General features: G+C 43.7%; 1 protein-coding gene across 2 annotated transcripts in view; it reads right to left on the bottom strand.

The window, feature by feature from the left end:
- BCAN (brevican) overlaps window positions 1-20,343 on the bottom strand; it is a 68,722-nt gene that overhangs the window by 12,741 nt on the left and 35,638 nt on the right. Inside the window, exons 2-9 of one of the 2 annotated variants that reach the window (XM_056545181.1) lie at window positions 14,270-14,354; window positions 11,386-11,772; window positions 10,420-10,594; window positions 10,214-10,341; window positions 8,274-8,567; window positions 7,255-7,644; window positions 4,599-5,741; window positions 1,972-2,082 (exon numbers count right to left, since the gene is read on the bottom strand). In XM_056545181.1, coding sequence (XP_056401156.1) covers window positions 1,972-2,082; window positions 4,599-5,741; window positions 7,255-7,644; window positions 8,274-8,567; window positions 10,214-10,341; window positions 10,420-10,594; window positions 11,386-11,772; window positions 14,270-14,348 — 2,707 coding nt within the window. In that variant the 5' untranslated portion in view covers window positions 14,349-14,354. The remainder of the gene's footprint in view (window positions 1-1,971; window positions 2,083-4,598; window positions 5,742-7,254; window positions 7,645-8,273; window positions 8,568-10,213; window positions 10,342-10,419; window positions 10,595-11,385; window positions 11,773-14,269; window positions 14,355-20,343) is intronic. The other variant, XM_056545182.1, reaches the window with a different exon arrangement.

Below are 20,343 nucleotides of genomic sequence, written 5' to 3'. Positions count from 1 at the left end.
AGTTAAGTTGCTGTATAATTTATACACCCCCAACCGCCACCAAGAAGTTATATAGTGCTGCTCAGCAGTGCTTATTAACTCCTTCCTGCTGAACAGTGCAACCTAGCTCTTTTGTCACAATAAATCAGCTCAACTCTAATGATGACATGGCACTGCAGTCAGTAAGCCTATGTAAATGACTGCTGAATGTCACCAGATGATTATTCTCCCCATAGGATCCCACATAATACAATAATTTCCTCCCTCAATAATTTCCTACCTCAATTCCTTTAATCTGGTATCCCAGACCCCATACAGGTTCATCATCACAAAACATTCCAGACCAACATAAAGCAGTAAATAAAATGTCAACTAACATAAAGCAGTAAATAAAGAATCACGGTTAACTTCAAACATAAAATTAATGAAAAATAATGTACAACACAAAATGAAATAATTCTAGAATATAAGATGCTACTGGTTCAACTTTTAGTTTTCCTTTGTTATGGAAAAATATCTAATAAAACTGTTCTGATTAAATGTAATTCTTCAACATTTACAGTATATATGTTTATTGTCTGGAGTAGCAGGTCAGACCCCATTGCGGTCTCCTTTTTTTTTTTTCCTTTTCTTTTTTTTTATACTATAATGTCCCACCATTACTTTCTAATATGTACATACCGTATATAGTAGTAGTATAAACAGTTGCCATTAAATCTTCTTACTCGATGACTAGAGTTGAGCGGGCTGAGCCCCCTGAACGCAGATTTGATCTGAACTTCAGGGGATTCGGGGCTCTCTGAACTTTTAAACATTGCCAGCTCATGCAAACCTGGCAATGCTGCAGCTGACAGCCATGAGTATGGCTCAGTCCAGCAAGGAAGGAGTTAGTTAGTGCTGCTGAGCAGTGCCAGTTAACTCCTTGGGGAAGGGGTATATACAGACATCTATATATATACAGTGAAGAGAGTGATACTTACCATCTCTAAACTGGTGATGTCATCACTGGAGGAGGGACTACACAAAAATAGGCTCGGACCAGCAACGAGATATAAGTATCATTCTCCTAACTGCATACATAATATAGCCATATAGATGGGTGTAAAATACATACACCCCCCAACCCCCACCAAGGAGTTAACTAGCGCTGCAGCAATAATTAACTCCTTCCCGAGCACAGTGCCATGACATCATTAGAGTTGAGCTGGTTTACTGTGACAAAAGCGCTATAAGCCGGCCCAGCAAGATGTTACAGTAAATCAGCGAATCTGCTGGTTTACTGTAATATCTTGCTGGGCTGGTTTACAGCACTTAGCACAGCAAAGGTTACAGTAAAACAGAAAATTTGCCAGTTTACTTTGACAAAAAACTGTGACAGCTCAACTCTAATGATGACATGGCACTGCAGTCAGGCAGGAGTTAATCAGCTAGGCAGAGAAGCACTAGTTAACTCCTTGGTGGGGGTTGGGGGTGTATAAATGTGCCAAAAGAGAGCAAAAAGAGTTAAGTTGCTGTATAATTTATACACCCCCAACCCTCACCAAGAGGTTATATAGCGCTGCTCAGCAGTGCTTACTAACTCCTTCCTGCTGAGCAGCACAACCTAACTCTTTTGTCAGAGTAAATCAGCTCAACTCTAATGATGACATTGCACTGTGGTCAGTAAGCCTATGTAAATGACTGCTTAATGCCACCAGATCATTATCTCACCCCTTATATTCTCCCCATAGGATCCCACATAATACAATAATTATCTCCTTTATCCCACGCATCCATTAGTATTACCCAAAGGGGTACAAGATGGTAGATGGAAAATAGATGCCCAAGGGATCCTGACTACCTGACTGCATTGGGCCCACATATTCCAAATGGCAGCCCAGCCCATGATTATATTACAGTGTATCTGAATGCCGTATGTACCTGATACATAAATTAGATTGTGATACTGACAAAGAAGTTAGAATAGCCCCCCCCCCCCCCCCCTTCACTCACTTATATCACAGACTATTCCAATATAGCCTGGCAAACACAAACAGCGAAATTCACCATCTTCTTCATCAATGCAGGTTCCTCCGTTTTTGCAAGGATTGGGGTAGCAGATATCTACAACACAAGGGACAATAGGAAACTACGAATGTGGTAAAAAATAGAATCAGTTATATGCTGTATCTAATGTATCTAAACATGTCATCGGTGATGACGCCGCTAAAGTTAGACATAGAAGCAAAGATCAGGTGAGGGGTCAGTAGAAAGATAACATATTCTAAGAAATTGGAAAGGGGAGTTGTAATTTTTTTATTTGGAATTTTTGGAAACATTTTTTAGAAATACATAGGAAGGTACTATATAAGTTTATCAGTAGAGATGAGCAAATCTCCCGAGATTTGTTTTGGTGCAGTGGATCTGATAGAATACTTTTGGGTTCAGATCCAGATCCAGAAGTGCCCCCTCTCAAAGGCAGGAGGGAGTCCCTACTTCAGTACATATGGCTGGGCTGGATTGGGAACACCCAGCCTAAACAAATGTAATGAGTGGAAGCGATGCATACAGCAGTGCCGCTTACCTCTGGGCCACTCTGTGTACTTTGAAGCAGGGACCAAACAAATCCAAAACAAATCACAAAAACATTTGGGATTCTAATAAATCCACATTTTTTGTAAAGTTCTCGCTGAATGGGATTTGGGCTGAATTGATTCAGTCATCTCTATCTATGAGCTTCAACCCCAGCAATGTCAAAAGCCAAGGTTAGAAGCATCAATGATTTCGAAATAAGGTTGGAGGTCCGAACCATAGAAAATTTCACCCACTTCTGGGGATTTATAATCTTCGTTCTACGAATAGTTGGTACTAAGGGTGTCTTATTTATAGGACTTCAAAACATTAGAAGATAAGAGGAACATAGCTGAAGCTCCTCAGTGAATTTCCTTGTCTAATATCCCTCAACTTCCCACTGCTTAAAGGGGTACTCCGCCCCTAGAAATCTTATCCCCTATCCAAAGGACAGGGAATAAGATGTCTGATCGCGGGAGTCCTGCCGCTGGGGACCCCCACAATCTCCCTACTGCACCCGGCATTCATTTAGAGCATTGGGTGTAGCGCTGGAATCTCGTGACGTCACGGTAGCACCCCCTTAATGCAAGTCTATGGGAGGGGGCGTGGCGGCCATCACGCCCCCTCCCATAGACTTGCATTGAGGGGGCATGGCCGTGATTTCACAAGCCTCCGCCCCGCATTGCCAGTCATCTGATTCACTTTGTGCACCGGATGTCTGGGGTGCCGCAGCCAAGATCGCGGGGGTCCCCAGCGGCGGAACCCCTGCGATCAGACATCTTATACCCTGTCCTTTGGATAAGATGTCTAGGGGCGGAGTACCCCTTTAAGACCTCATGTACTAAACCTGTCTCAGAGAACATGGACATTTGAGACCTGAAGCCAACGATACCTCAATTCAGCCATCACGAACATCACAACTGGCCATGATGGAGGGCAATGTGTCAAATAACTCAGCTGTAGTTGTGTAGAGTTACTCAGTGGGTCAAATGAGTGTTGAATCAATAAAAAAACTTAAAGGGGTACTCAGCCTCTAGACATCTTATCCCCTATCCAAAGGATAGGGGATAAGATGTCTGATCGCGGGGGACCCCAGCAGCGCGGCACCCCAGACATCTGGTGCACAGAGCGAACTTTGATGCAATGCGGGGCGGAGGCTCGTGATGTCATGGTCATGCCCCTTCAATGCAAGTCTATGGGAGGGTGTGTGACGGCCGTCACACCCCCTCCCATAGACTTGCATTGAGGGGGCGTGGCCGTGACATCACGAGCCTCCGATGCTGCACCTGACACTCTAAACGAAAGCCGGGTGCAGCAGGGAGATCGCAGGAGTCCCCAATGGTGGAACCCCTGTGATCAGACATCTTATCCCCTATCCTTTGGATAGGGGATAAGATGTCTAGGGGCGAAGTACCTCTTTAAGAGATTTTGTTTTGTCAAATATGTCTAAAATGCTGACATGTCTCTAAATATCACTAATAGACTATTATTTCCTTCCCAAATATAGGCCTCCCCCAGTCAATGTAGGGCTCTCCAACCAATGTTGGCCTCCCCCAGTCAATGTAGGGCTCTCCAACCAATGTTGGGCTCCCCAAGTCAATGTGGGGCTCCCTAAGTTAATGTAGGGCTCTTGGCATTCCACTATGGTACAGGAATGGCTACAAAAAATACCTATTGCACTTGGAAATGTTATAAAAGAGATGTTAGTGAAAGAATCAGATAGACACACACATAAAGAAGACACCGGAAAAGAGTTGAAGGACTAAAGAAGATTATGACCTGAATCAAGTGCTTTAATTCTAAAAAAGCATTTAATTTGGTTTATTTTTTTTTTTCATGGAAACAATCATAAAAATACTTCATAGAAGTCAACAAAAACAATGCACGCTCTCGAATGATCAGACTGGTTGGATTGACATAGATCGGGCTGCTGACAGAAGGTTCCCAGATTCTAATGAGACAGTGAAAGGACAAAGCACAGAGGTAGAAGTAGAAGATTCATCTCAAGGCATTGGTGATGTAGTAGACCACCGAAAGAATAAGGGCCATGCAGATATGTAGGGGGTTACCTGAAAAATTCACAGACGATCCCACAATTGCTTTCTCGGTAGGGACTGCAGGCAGAGGATCTGTTGGGCTCATGGACGCAGTAGGTTGAAGGGTCTTCTCTAAATTGTTGTGTGAAGAGTTCCTGGGATTGTTGGGTGATGAAGTGAAAGTTGTAATGGTGGGATATACAGTTGTATTGGACTCTATGTCTTTGGTACTCTCCACTGTGCCTATCACTGTTGACCGTTCTACGCTTACATCCTTAACCGTTGAGTAGACACGAGACATATTGGGACTTAATAGGTGGGAAACTTGTGCAGTCGAAGTTTCATTTGAGTCGTATAAACCTTGTATGAGAAGCATAGGTGTGTGGGTTGTGTTGTGTTGGCCATCTTGCTCTACAGTTGCATTGGCTTCATGGTTTTGAGTATGGTTTGTATTGACAGTCGGACCACTATGCAGCTCAATCCATGTGGATTCTGGAACATCTCCACTTCCATCTTCCCAAGATAACTTAGAGCTATTATGCATTTCTGGCTGTGAAGATGGTGGCATAGGTGTTTTCGGATCCGGGTTTGAGTCTAACGCATGGACTTCTTTTGTGGGATCTTGAACACCACTAAAATGGTCACCAGAAGCTTGTGAGAACAGTGAGTGATCTTCTTGTCCAGATCCTTCGAAATGATAAACGGATGGATGTATAGTGGGAAACGTGTATATGGTGGTGGTTTGTGATGTAGTGTCATTGGGCTGGTTATCGTACAATAACGCTGCCTTCTTATCAATATCTGTATAACCCACATCGGCCTCTAGGATAGAAGAGGATGTGGTTGACATGACAGAGCTGTCATCTGCCTTAGTTGTGTTATACTCGTGTCCTTGACTTGTTCCTTTCTCAGTGTTTGCATTCGTTCCATGTTCTCTTTTGAGAAACTGTGTAGGAGAAGGGTTTTCATCAATGGGATAGTAGTTTGCTGATTCTGACACAGCAACGCCCGGTTCCTGTGCCGAGCCAGTAAAGTTGTCATAAACATTCTCTGCATGCGCATTCACAATTGTTACACTTAAGATGGAGTCACCTGCAGTGGCCAGAACAGTTCCTTCCATTGCTCTTCCGGTCGGCTCAGAAGATTTGTTTTCTGGGACCAACCCAACCTTGTCCTCTGCCAAAATAAAAGCAATATGCCTAGTGTTATCATAGGATCCTTTAGACTGTTCATCATGACAGATCTTCTATGCCTATGGACTTGGATGGTCGTTGATGCTGTCACTAACTATTCTTGTTCACATGACAACATTCCATGACAGCTTAAAGGGGTACTCCACTGCTCAGCGTTTGGAACAAACTGTTCCGAACGCTTGAGCCAGCACAGGGAGCTTGTGACATGATAGCTCCGCCCCTCATGACGTCCCATCCCGCCCCCTCAATGCAAGTCTATGTGAGGGGGCATGATGGCTGTCACGCCCCCTCCCATAGACTTGCATTGAGGGGCGGAGCTATGACGTCACAAGCTCCCGGTGCCATCTCCAGCATTTGGAACACTTTGTTCCAAACGCTGAGCATTGGAGTACCCCTTTAAGTCTGGACCATATTGCCTCCTTGTATACTCACCATGTTCTGTCTCCTGTCCCCTGGAGTAACCATCTTACCTCGGGGCACCCTACCAAAAGATTTTTTTCAAAAACCAAACAAATGGCTTAAAACACACACAATACCTATAAGTCACTGTTAGCTACTTTATACCTAAATTCAACTTTAAAATGTAAAAAAGAGGTTTATCTTTTTAGTGTTATACCCTCTCCCGAAAGAGCACTAAATGGTATTTCTAGCAGAGGTAATCCCCCCTCCCTGAAAGTAAACACATTCAGCATCCTCAATTAATCTTTCACAATAGTAATCACATTCAGCACCCACATCTCATCCCCCTCACCAGTAATCACATTCAGCACCCACATCCCAGCACCCCCAGTAGTAATTATATTCAGCATCCAGTGATCTCATTTAGGGCTCATGTCTCATCTCTCCAGCAATGATTACATTCTGGACTCACATCTCAGTCCCCCCCCCCCCCCCACCAGCAGTTATCACATTCAGGACTCGCATTGCATCCCACTACAGCAGTAATCACATTCAGGGCTCATATCTAATCCATCTAGGAGTGGTCACATTCAAGACTCACATCGCATCCCACCACAGCAGTAATCACATTCAGAGTTCACATCTCTTCCCCAGTTGAATTAACATGCAGAGCTCACATATCAGCCCCCCCCCCCCACGCACCCACCAGCTGTGATAACATTCTGGACTCACGTCTCACCCACCAACCACACCCACCAGCAGAGATCACATTCGGGACTCGCATTGCATCCCACTACAGCAGTAATCACATTCAGGGCTCATTTTTAATCCATCTAGGAAGTGGTCACATTCAGGACTCACATCGCATCCCACCACAGCAGTAATCACATTCAGAGTTCACATCTCTTCCCCCAGTTGAATTAACATTCAGAGCTCACATCTCATCTCCCCAAGCAGTATACACTTTCAGGGCTAACATCTAATCACTTATCTATGGTCATATGCAACTTACAATAATATGCACCTTCCCTTGACAAAGTCCTGCATATATAATTATTGATATGATGACTTGATGCTTGCTTACTATTAATATTCACCTTGAGAACTTTGTATAACCGGCATATTAATGGTGTAACCCAAAGTAGACTCTTCACTGTCATCAGAATGATCTTCATAAGGTGGAAAACTTGCAAGCGCTGGGGACAGATCTTCTTCATCACTGACAATGCTTTCGAGAGTTGGTGTTGTTGGGTAGGGGGGAGATGGTGGAGATCCTTGTTGGTCATTGAGAATCGTTGCGTTCTCCTTACGTTCTTGATTTGCTTTTGTTACATAGGTCTCATTTAGCGGTATGGAGTCTACCAAGCCTTGAGCTTCATTCTCAGCTTTTACATCTAGAAACTTGAGTTCCTCAAAACTTTCTGTTACTGTGATAACATCTCGGTGTCCTGAGACTGGAGGATCATGTGTTGGTACAATGTCTTTACCTATGATGGGAAAGAACATTCTTAAAAGGGTACTCCGCTGGAAAACATTTTTTTTTTAATCAACTGGTGCCAAAAAGTTAAACAGATTTGTAAGTTACTTCTATTTAAAAATCTTAATCCTTCCAGTACATATCAGCTCCTGCATGCTCCACAGGAAGTTCTTTTCTTTTTGAATTTCCTTTCTGTCTGTCCACAGTGTTCTCTGCTGACACCTCTGTCCAGGTCAGGAACATCTCAGAGCAGGAGCAAATCCTCATAGCAAACCTATCCTGCTCTGGACAGTTCCTGACCTGGACAGAGGTGTCAGCAGAGAGCACTGTGGACAGACAGAAAGGAAATTCAAAAAGAAAATAACTTCCTGTGGAGCATACAGCAGCTGATAAGTACTGGAAGAGATTAAGATTTTTAAATAGAAGTAATTTACAAATCTGTTTAACTTTCTGGCATTAGTTGATTTAACAAAAATATTTTCCAGTGGAGTACCCCTTTAAGTTTGCAATATTTTACATCTGTCTATGATCCAAAATATTACCTAAACACATGGAATATTGGCCCTGTATGTGTGTGGAATTCATCGCAGCACCGGATTGCTTTCTCATGATCTACATCACTGTATATGGTTCACTTACCTTTAAAACAGTACACATCGTATTTTTCCTTAGAGTTGGGAAAACCAGTCTGGTTACGGAACTGAAAGATGGTTTTGACCCCAGGAGAGTTGCCACCACACCTTTCCCTTGGTGCCACAATAGGGTATCGGACACTTCCATCGGACAACCAGCCTGGGTTACATTGGTCCAGTCCTTCGCTCCACGCAGCATAGAGTTGACCTGTTGTTGCTATCTCAGTACCAAGGGTCCTGCAATGTTCTTTGGCTTCCTCCAGGGTAAACTTCATGGGCGATGTACTCAAAAATATTTGGCCTACAATACAAAAATGCACTGAGAGAGCTGACAAGGATGTCCATTCTTATATGTATCTAGACATAGATTTAGCAAGAAGAAACGGTAAAGATAACATCCTCTAGAAATAATTCAACCATTTTAGTACATAGGTCTCGAATATAAGGGGGTCCAAAACTTTATTATGAATATAATGGTAACCCCTTTGTTGGACATTGGCAGTCATAGGTATAAGATGCTTTATAGGTACAGTAAAACCTCTTTGTGATAACTAGATTGCATAAAAAAAAAATGGTCACGTCCCCTCCCATAGACTTGCATTGGGGGTGTGTGTGGCTGTGACGTCACGAGCGGAGCGTGAACGTGACGTCACAAGCCTCTAGCGTCGCACCTGACGCTCTAACGAACGCCGGGTGCAGCAGGAAGGTTGTGGGGGTCCCTAGTGACGGGACCCCCGCGATCAGACATCTTATCCCCTATCCTTTGGATAGAGGATAAGATGTCCAGGGTCGGAGTACCCCTTTAAGCTTGCTTTTCCCTTAGCAGACACAGTAGACTTAGAAGACTGGGTGTTGCATCAGCCTATAATATACCAGTACCTTGGGGGTTGGCTTGAAGAAGCAAAATCTTGCCCAATAAATACAATAAAACCTCTAAAAAAAACAGTTCATTGAGAAGATTATACTGGAATATGTAATCCTACAAGCATTTCAATGCTTCTTGGTAAAAGGTAGACAATGGGCCTTGAAAAACTTGATAGCTAGCCAGGGAGAGGCTTTCAACATGAGAGGGGACAGGGTGGGTCGGGAAGGCTAGCTACTTGGGATATTTTTTTCCCATGGAGCATTGCTTGGCTTCTTCAACTGTGCCAGTTTGGCGAACTCCACAAGGAGATACTCTACCCCCATAAACAGTGAACAGTGGCTACCTCCAGTAGGTGGCACTAGTGTAGAAGAGCAAGTTCTTTTCCTTCTGGAGAAGATCTAGTGCAGATAAAATGCCCACACCAACCAATCAGATCACTACTTTCATTTTCTCACTTTTACCTAAAGCTTTTTATTTTTTAAATCAACTGGTGCCAGAAGGTTAAACAGATTTGTAAATCACTTCTATTAAATAACCTTAATCCTTCCAGTACTTTTTAGGGGCTGTATACTAAAGAGAAATTCAAAAAAGAAATGCATGACCACAGTGCTCTCTGCTGACCTCTGCTGTCCATTTTAGGAACTGTCCAGAGCAGCATATGTTTGCTATGGGGATTTTCTCCTGCTCTAGACAGTTCCTAAAATGGACAGAGATGTCAGCAGAGAGCACTGTGGTCATGACACCAGAGGAAATGCATTTCTTTTTTGGATTTCTCTTTAGTATACAGCCCCTAAAAAGTACTGGAAGGATTAAGATTTTTTTAATAGAAGTGATTTACAAATCTGTTTAACTTTCTGCCACCAGTTGATTTTAACAAAAAAGTTTTCCTCGGGAGCACCCCTTTTAGGGCTAGACTATAAATTCGAAAAAGAAAAATCGTTAAAAAAAAAATTGTAAGAAAAATAGTAACTAAAAGATGTAGCTACAGAAACCACCAACTATTTTTCAAATCACAGAAAGGAACGGCTCATAGTTTTGAACCGGTAGTTTTAGGCCTTTTCCACATTAATCTTCAAAATTACCCTCGGGTTCTTCCACGTAGCAGTAGACGTCATACAGGTCATCAGGCTCCAGCACTCCATAGTTCCGAACTCCAGGAAACCCGTCCATGTCTCCATAGCAACCCTCTCGTGGAGTTTGGATGGGATATCTTCCGGGAGAAGAGTGAAAGGGAGTTGAATTTTCAATGTTGGCTTCACAAATAGAATTTAGGGGACAATTGTCTTACCTGACGGTCTGGTCGGCGATCCAACCGGCATCGCATTGTTCGTAACCTCCATGGTAGGCAGCCAGGAGCTGGTCAGCGGTGGCTATGTGCGCCTTTATTCTGGTACATGCTTCCTGGGCCATGGGGAAGGTATAAGCATACCGACTGATCCCTTCACGATAGAGGAACACCACACCTGAAAAACAGAAGGACCCAACATAACCATCATTTACAATGCAATAGTACCTAGTCTTATAATGTTGAAGGGTGGAGCATCCCAACCATGCTACATCTTCGAGTGGATATGGTTCCTGATCTTCAGAATGCCTAGATATGTTAAGGTTGTAATAGAAATGAAGGATGAGATATAAAATTGTGACCAATTTTATAGATACATAGGAAGACCAGGAGAAGGTATATTTATCATGGTCATCCAAACATTTTTACGTTGATCCAGAATAAGCAAAATATCAACTTAAAGGGGTACTCCACCTCTAGACATCTTATCCCCTATACAAAGGTTAGGGGATAAGATGTCTGATTGTAGGGGGTCCCGCCACTGGTGACCTTTGTGATCTCCCTGATCTCTAAACGTGATCTCGTTTAGAGTTTCGGGTGCAGCCCCGGAGGCTCGTAACGTCACGGCCACGCCCCCTCAATGCAAGTTTATGGGAGGGGGCGTGACGGCAGTCACGCCCCCTCCCATAAACTTGCATTGAGGGGGCGTGGCCATGACATCACAAGAAGGGCGTGGCTGGGACATCAGGAACCTCTGCCCTGCATCACCAGTCATCCGGTACGGAGCGAAGTTCACTCCCTCCACCGGATGTCTGGGGTGCCGCAGACGAGATCGCGGGGGTCCCGCCAATGGATAGGGGATAAGATGGATAGGAAATAAGATGTCTAGGGGCAGAGTACCCCTTTAACTAGAAGAAACAAACTTTCTTCGTTCAATGAAGTTACAATAAGTCTGGACCAGGATCCTACCTTTCACCTTGACCTCCACCATGGCATAGTCATCCTCGATCCCATGTTGTACATGACATCGGTAGATCCCTGAGTCATTACTTATTAACTCCTTTAGGACTAACGTGGCGTCATGTGCCGAAGTTGAGTATTCAGGGAGAGAGGCTCGAGATTTGTACCCCTCACTGATCTTCACTTTGTGGCCCCGGGCCACTACGATTTCCACTTCTTTACCATTGGAGATATAGGTCCACTTTACTCGAGGTGTGGCCAAGACCGCTCGGCGCCCAGCACCAATGTCTTCTGGTTCTGACTGGTAGGTGATGTGGCACGGTATGGTGAGAGTACCAGACAGGACAGCTTTGGTGGTAGAATTTCCAATCAGTACCCTCAAGCTCTTGTAATCCTCTGGATGGGAAAAGAACATGGTATTAGCTGAGGAAGGATGGCAATGTGTCGTGCCAAACCACACTTGGCCACCTCAATGCACATTATACCGTACAGAAAAAAAAAATTTCAGCAAAAAAGTGGAGTTGGAAAATCTGGGTCACGGCTCACGTCGGCTTTCTTCAATTATAAAACCACCATTAAAGTAGACTTGTCATCCTGACATAATACCATACTGTTTCCTTTAAAACATCAAAGCGGAATATTCTTTCAGATTCCACATAAGAACAAAACTATTTTATTAACCTATTAATTTCCTTTCGAAAGTCTAGCCGGTTTACTCCTTAACTCTACATAGGAGGTCCAGTCATTTTGCCTATCTTATAGTGATCCCGATTTCTTCTTTATATACCCCAATGACATCTAAAGCTGGATTCATAGACTCTTGTCTCTTGCGGGTTCACTATCTGTGCCCATCATGCTGGAGTTTTCTGTGCACCGTACTAAATGGAATACATTAAAATGGACCTACCGTTACGGCCAAACCTCATTTGATAGCAAGGTAGACCCTATGGGGACAGGACTTAAAGGGGTACTCCGCTGCTCAGCGTTTGGAACAAACTGTTCTGAATATTGGAGCCGGCGCTGGGTGCTCATTTCAGCCATCACAGACATCCCAACTGACCATGATGGAGGGCAATGTGTCAAATAACTCAGCTGTAGTTGTGTAGCGTTACTCAGTGGGTCAAATGAGTGTTCAATCAATAAAAATGGTAACCACCAATTGGCCAGGAAAAACTTAAAGGGGTTCTCAGCCTCTAGCCATATTATCCCCTATCCAGAGGATTCGGGATAAGATGTCTGATCGGGTGGGGCCCCAGCGGCACGGCACCCCAGGCTGTGGCACCCAGCCATCCAGTGCATGGAGCGAACTTCGATGCAATGCGAGGCGGAGGCTCGTGATGCCACGGTCATGCCCCCTCAATGCAAGTCTATGGGAGGGGGCGTAACAGCCGTCACGCCCCCTCCCATAGACTTGCATTGAGGGGGCGGGGTGTGACACCATGAGGGGGGAGGGGCTATGACATCATGAGCTCCCGGCGCCGGCTCCAGCGTTCAGAACAGTTTGTTCCAAACTCTGAGCAGTGGAGTACCCCTTTAAAGGGAATGTGTTACCATTTCATTTTTTTTTATAAATGAAAATAAAATTACATTTAGTGACACATTCCCTTTAAAACCGATGGAAGAACCAAGGATGAGTCCTTTCTCTTCAAGGGGCCAGTAGCAGCTCTATAGTTTGACTATATCCAGCTGGGCATACATACAACAGGCATGACAAAGTTAGCAAAAATAGGGGGGCTCATCATCACTTGATGGGGTTGACCTTTGGATGTAAGGGCAGGTACATACTCAAAAAAGGACCTATTGTCTTGGTTGCTGCAATTTTGCCAACACAATATCAATGGATTCCGTTGCCGCAACAAGAACAGTCAATGTAGCTATAGCTGTGACTAGAGGATAGGCTAGGTTCACATTGTTGTTGTGCTCCGTCCCGTTCTGGGTCAGTTCGGCTCTCTTTTTCTTGCCAATCGGACCCAAAATGGGCAGGAGCACAACAGACTCCAACAGTTCACCACTGGGTCCCAGCGGATCCAATTGACTTGAATAGGGTCCAGTGGGGATCCAGTAGTTTACCGGAGTTTAGTGGAGAAAAAAAAAATTGTGCATGGACAATTTTTTCCCACTGAGCTCCTGTTACTACGATGGAATTGCCAATGGAACTCCATGTAGCGGAGTCTGAGAGCAATGTGAACCTAGCCTGAGACAAGCATTCTCCATCTTCCATTAGCTCAGGATATTAGACTTATCCGTCCGCCCCCTGGATTTAGGAGTTAATATGTTTGATCGCTCACAGCTGTAAAATATATTACAGAAACCATTGGGAAAATCTTAAGATGACTCATTTCACTTTCTTATACTTTTTATTTCATCAAGAACATTGTAACACACTCCGGGATATGACCGCAACCTACAGTACGGTAAATGGTATGGTATTAGGGGAAAATTACAGAAGTATCCGAATATCGGTGTCACAATGTTCTTCAGATCGTTCCTCTTGGTAAGGTCACATGTCTGCACTGTTGAGACCTTTCTTTACGGGTTTTTTCCTTCAGGGTGCTCCTATTGAAGCTTATGGAAAACAAGAGTGAATAGGTTTGCAATATTAACAAGAGAACGTGGGCGAACGCGAGAATATGTCAACCCTCACGATATGAATGACAAAGAGGAAAGAGAGGAGGAGGGTGAGAGGAGAGGCTGCGTACAGTATAATGTACAGGCAAGAAGACGACTGGGTGATCAAAGGCGTAGACTTCTATTGCCTTCAAAATGTCTGACTATAGTTGCGACTACCAAGGTTACAATAGGAAAAGCAATCTTTTTATTGGGAACCCTATGATACCATTGACCATTGACGATCGGGCTCAATGTACTGAAATGAGAAGAGACAAAACTTAACTTGAACCCCCGTCCATGTCCGACGTTAAAGCTTGGGAGGTGAGGGCCGACATGAAGAGGAGCAACAAGTTTAACTTCATTTCCGTCTGTAAGAAACAGAAAAGTATTAATCAGTGAATTAACATTATCCATGATATCGTGTGATAATGAAATGGCTCTATAGCTACGTCCCTGTTCCTGACACAAGCATTAGTTGGCTGGTATGACGGTCATGAAACAATGAAACCCCTCCCTATGTAGGAAAGACATAATAAATCGAGGCTCAGAAAAAAAAAATATATATATAAAATTAAATAAATAAATAAAAAATAATATAATACTACATTTTGGTTTTACAATTTTCGAGTTCGATCATCAGTGTGGCTCCGATGGAACCTTCTGCAATGCCTTGAGTTTACCTTCAGCCTCACACCCTCCTATAGGCTGCAGAACGTAGTAGTATTCCTTTACAAAAACTATTTTCTTCCCAGCCTTCCCATAGCCTTGCTCTGTGTAAAGAATGGGCTGAGGGCAGGCTGAATTGGCCGCCTTACAATGGCGAGACACTCTCAATAGACCACCAATCCATAGACGGCTTACAATAGAGGGGGTGAGGAGCCTCTTAGAATTCTGCTCATACCCGGTTACTATGTGAAGCTCCTTAGCAGTTGTTATGGCCAAAGTCCGACGCTCAATACCATGGATCACAAAGACGCTTTCTTAGAAGGAATGAATGGTGGAAAAAAAAAACACGTTCCTTCATATCTGTTGTTCTGTTTTACATGTATCACCATAAAAACCTGTTGTATGTCCAGGAAACGTCGTCTATAGAGCGTATACATGTAAATCTGTTTCATAACATCTACATATTAACAGATCAGCTCACAATAGATACGGGGAGGGTTAAGGTCGTACACTTTGTCATTTTTTTTAAGCCAGGTTGCCACTTGGGTGCATTTTTTTTTCTAATCGGTTAAAAAAAAAATGGGAAAAACCAAAGAAAACGATATATAAAATGAACTCTGTTCTGTCAATCAATAAATAGGGTGTGAGGAAAATAAACTTTGTCCACTATTTCCTCCACGTAATTGAATTTATACTGGTTTATTTTTGCCCATGTTATACGTATTTCCATGGAATGAAATTATAACGTAAAAAAGGAAAGGGATGAATATTTAAGCATCAGTTTTGGACTAACATACTGTATTTTATATCTAGATTAAACATACACCAAAATATAGGGAGAAAAATGCATAGTAATTCCAACAAGTTTCGATCACTGGCCGATCCTAGTCATGACTAGCGTTGCCACCTTTCTTGCCAAAAAAATACCGGCCATGCTAATTTGCATAATTCATTATATATGCGTGACATCACAGGATACACATATGCAGGATAAATTTTGTCCTATTCTGACCCCTATAACTTTTTTCTTTCTCCTTATACGGGGCCTGTATGAGGGTCATTTTTTGTGCCCCGATCTGTAGTTTTTAACAGGACCATTTTTGTTTTGATGTGACTTTTTGATCGCTTTTTTTCATTAAAATCGGGAGTTGCAGTTAGTTGCTAACTACAACTCCCAGCATGCCCTGATACAGCCTGTGGCTCAGCAGCTGCCCCAAACAAAAACTACAACTCCCAGCATGTTGGACTATATAGTAGTATATAGTATAGGTCATTGTTTCCAAACCAGGCGTGCCTCCAGCTGTTGCAAAACTACAACATCCAGATTCGACTTTCTGAGCTCAAAGGTTGCTGTGCTACTAGGGTTGCCACCTGGCCGGTATTTTACTGGCACAGCCAGTATTTTGGCCACCCTACCGGTATTTTTATATCAATGGGCGGTATTTATCCAACCAATCCTGCAACTCCCGGAATGTTGCGCCATATACTATATCAATATTTCCCAACCAGGGGTGCCTCCAGCTGTTGCAGAACTACAACTCCCAGCATGCCCGGACAGCCAACGGCTGTCCGGGCATGCTTGGAGTTGTAGTTTTGCAACAGCTGGAGGCACCCCTGGTTGGGAAACACTGGCCTATACTATCTACTACTATATCATCCAACATGCTGGAAATTGTAGTTTTGCAACAGCTGGAGGCACCCCTGGTTGGGAAACACTGACCTATACTACACACTACTATATAGTCCAACATGCTGGGAGTTGTAGTTTTGCAACAGCTGGAGGCACCCCTGGTTAGGAAACACTGACCTATACTATATACTACTATACAGTCCAACATGGTGGGAGTTGTAGTTTTGCAACAGCTGGAGGCACTCCTGGTTGGGAAACACTGACCTATACTATATAATACTATATAGTCCAACATGCTGGGAGTTGCAGTTTTGCAACAGCTGGAGGCACCCCTGGTTGGGAAACACTGACCTATACTATATACTACTATATTATGCAACATGCTGGGAGTTGTAGTTTTGCAACAGCTGGAGGCACCCCTGGTTTGGAAACAATGACCTATACTATATACTACTATATAGTCCAACATGCTGGGAGTTGTAGTTTTTGTTTGGGGCAGCTGCTGAGCCACAGGCTGTATCAGGGCATGCTGGGAGTTGTAGTTAGTAACTAACTGCAACTTCCAAATTAAATTTTAAAAAAAGTGATCAAAAAGTCACATAAAAACAAAAATGGTCCTGTTAAAAACTACAGATCGGGGCGCAAAACATGACCCTCATACAGGCCCCGTATAAGGAGAAATAAAAGAGTTATAGGGGTCAGAATAGGAGAAAATTCCCCCGTATATGTGTATCCTGTGATGTCACGCATATATAATTAATTATGCAAATTAGCATGGCCGGTATTTTATTTTTTGCAAGAAAGGTGGCGACCCTATGTGCTACCTAACAGAACCTCCGTATCATAAATGGCATATGGTGGCCACCGAAAAAGTGAAAAGTTCCCCAAAAAACACACAAGCATCCACCATCTTTCTGATGGAGACAATAGATGGCTGTGGGTATGTACGATCCCCTATAAATCCTGTACCTACTAAAGTCACATCCCATAATGTTTTAGACAGGGGGCGCCGCCATCACCAGATAATCATTAGTATTCGGTCGGAGCGCCTTCCCAGTCTTCAAGACCACAATGTAATTCAGAACATGAGCGGCGCAGACCATCCCCACCATAAAGTCCTGCCAAATACTGGGACCCCTTTGTTTAGGAGATTTTTTTATTTTTTTCCAAGGCAACGTGGCAGCGGATGAAATAACCCTTAAATCCGGCGAGGACATAATTCAGGAGCTGTCCAATAGCCTGATGGCGGTTTCCTCTTTCCTCCAGTGCCAAAAGCTGTATGCACCTAGTTAACTGGTATTACTGGGACCGTAATTTATTCAAGATGTCTGCCGTCTGGCACTCCGCGCACACCGCACTTTAAGGCTGCAAATCCTACCACGTCTAAAATTAACTTTCCTGAAATCCCCATATAAGTCATAGGAATATTGGGGATATTGGGCCCATAAAATATCTAATAATTCCACAGCAGACATGCCAGGAAAATAATCTGTAAGGCTAGGTTCACATCACGACTTAAAGGGGTACTCCGGTGGAAATTTTTTTTTTTTTTTTTTAATCAACTGGTGCCAGAAAGTTGAACAGATTTGTAAATGACTTCTATTAAAAAAATCTTAATCCTTCTAGTACTTATTAGCTGCTGAATACTACAGAGGAAACTCTTTTGTTTTTGGAACACAGAGCTCTCTGCTGACATCATGACCACAGTGCTCTCTGCTGACATCTCTGTCCATTTTAGGAACTGTCCAGAGCAGCATATGTTTGCTATGGGGATTTTCTCCTACTCTGGACAGGTCCTAAAATGGACAGAGGTGTCAGCAGTGAGCACTGTGCTCGTGATGTCAGCAGAGAGCTCTGTGTTCCAAAAAGAAAATAATTTCCTCTGTAGTTTTCAGCAGCTAATAAGTACTGGAAGGATTAAGATTTTTTAATAGAAGTCATTTACCAATCTGTTAAAGGGGTAGTCCAGTGGTGAAAAACTTATCCCCTATCCTAAGGATAGGGGATAAGTTTGAGATCGCGGGGGGTCCGACCGCTGGGGCCCCCTGCGATCTCTCTGTACGGGGCCCCGGCTCTCCGCCCAGATAGCGGGTGTCGACCTCCACACGAGGCGGCGGCCGACACGCCCCCTCAATACATCTCAATGGCAGAGCCGGAGATTGCCGAAGGCAGCGCTTCGGCTCTGCCATAGAGTTGTATTGAGGGGGCGTGTCGGCCGCCGCCTCGTGCGGAGGTCGACACGCCCCCTTCCCGCGGGCTGTCGGGGCTCCGTACAGGAGATCGCAGGGGGCCCCAGCTGTTGGACCCCCCGCGATCTGCAACTTATCCCCTATCCTTAGGATAGGGGATAAGTTTCTCACCACTGAGTCACCACTGGACTACTCCTTTAAAAGGGGTATTCCAGGCACAACATTTTTTTTATTTATATCAACTGGCTCCAGAAAGTTAAACAGATTTGTAAGTTACTTCTATTAAAAAATCTTAATCCTTTTAATAATTATGAGCTGCTGAAGTTGAGTTGTTCTTTTCTGTCTGATAACAGTGCTCTCTGCTGACATCTCTGCTTGTCTCGGGAACTGCACAGAGTAGAAGAGGTTTGTTATGGGGATTTGCTTCTACTCTTGACAGTTCCCGAGACAGGTGTCATCAGAGAGCACTTAGACAGAAAAGAACAACTCAACTTCAGCAGCTCATAAGTACTGGAAGTATTAAGATATTTTAATAAAAGTAATTTACAATTCTGTTTAACTTTCTGGAGCCAGTTGATATATATAAAAAAGTTTTTTCCTGGATAACCCCTTTAACTTTTTGGCACCAGTTGATTTACAAAAAAAAAAGTTTTACAATCTGACCATAAAATCGGACGAAATCGGATTGCAAAAAATCATGTACAATCGTATGTGAAAATTTCTATGCTATCAGATTTTAAAATCATATCCAAAGATAGTACAGATGAAAATTCCATCCGATTTTCAATAAAAATTCTGATCCTGTTTTTAAAATGAATATGTATGCCAATGTCAATAAAGTTTTATATATTTGAAGTGTCTGCGTTTCTTTTTCATTACAAAAAAATCGTGTGATAGAATTGCACGATTCCATGCGATTTACATAGATATCAATAATTTAAAAAATTGGACACGATTTCGATCCGATTTTGAATCTGGATGAAAAATCATGGTCAACCGCGATTTTACCTCCGATCTTAAATCGTCCAAAATCGAATGCGGATGAAAACTGATGCATTTGTCGTCTATCATTCATGAATGGAAGTCATTGGATACGACTTGGCGCGCAGATTTGTACGATTTCAAAGTAAAAAATCGTGATGTGGATGCCCCCTAAGAAGATCTGGATATTGGGGGAGATTTATCAAAACCTGTGCAGAGGAAAAGTGGCCCAGTTGCCCATAGCAACCAATCAGATCGCTGCTTTCATTTTGCAGAGGCCTTGTTAAAAATGAAAGCAGCGATCTGATTGGTTGCTATGGGTAACTGGGCCACTTTTCCTCTGGACCGGTTTTGATAAATCTCCCCCATTGTCTCCATTTTTGTAGGAAGCGTTGTGGGCACAGCGACGTGGTGATACGAGGCCATGTGTGTAGCGTCTTGTAACGGTTTCTATGAAGGAACGGTTATGTAGGGGATAAGATGTATAAAGCCGGAATACCCCTGGTGGTGAAGGGGGGGGGGGGGGGTCACTGGAAAAATCTGCAGCTGGCACTTACCGCATTTTTCGCCGTATAAGATGCACTTTTTCTTCCCCAAAACTGGGGGGGAAAAGTTGGTGCGTCTTATACGGCAAATACACATTAAAACCCTGTCCTATCGCGGCGGTCCCTGCGGCCATCAACGGCCGGGACCCGCGGCTCATACAGGACATCACCGATCGTGGTGATGCCCTCTATTAACCAATCAAAGCTGACCGCCGCGTCTGAAGCGAAAGTGACACTAACCCGGCTGCTCAGTCGGGCTGTTCGGGACCGTCGCGCTGAAATTGCGGCGTCCCGAACAGTTTACAGGACACTGGGAGGGATCTTACCTGCCTCCTCCGTGTCTGGT

The sequence above is a fragment of the Hyla sarda genome, chromosome 11 (genome assembly GCF_029499605.1).
Source record: "Hyla sarda isolate aHylSar1 chromosome 11, aHylSar1.hap1, whole genome shotgun sequence".
NCBI classification, from domain to species: Eukaryota; Metazoa; Chordata; class Amphibia; order Anura; family Hylidae; genus Hyla; species Hyla sarda.
Note: the sequence above shows the minus strand (reverse complement) of the source record. Positions and strands in the feature narration are given on the sequence as shown.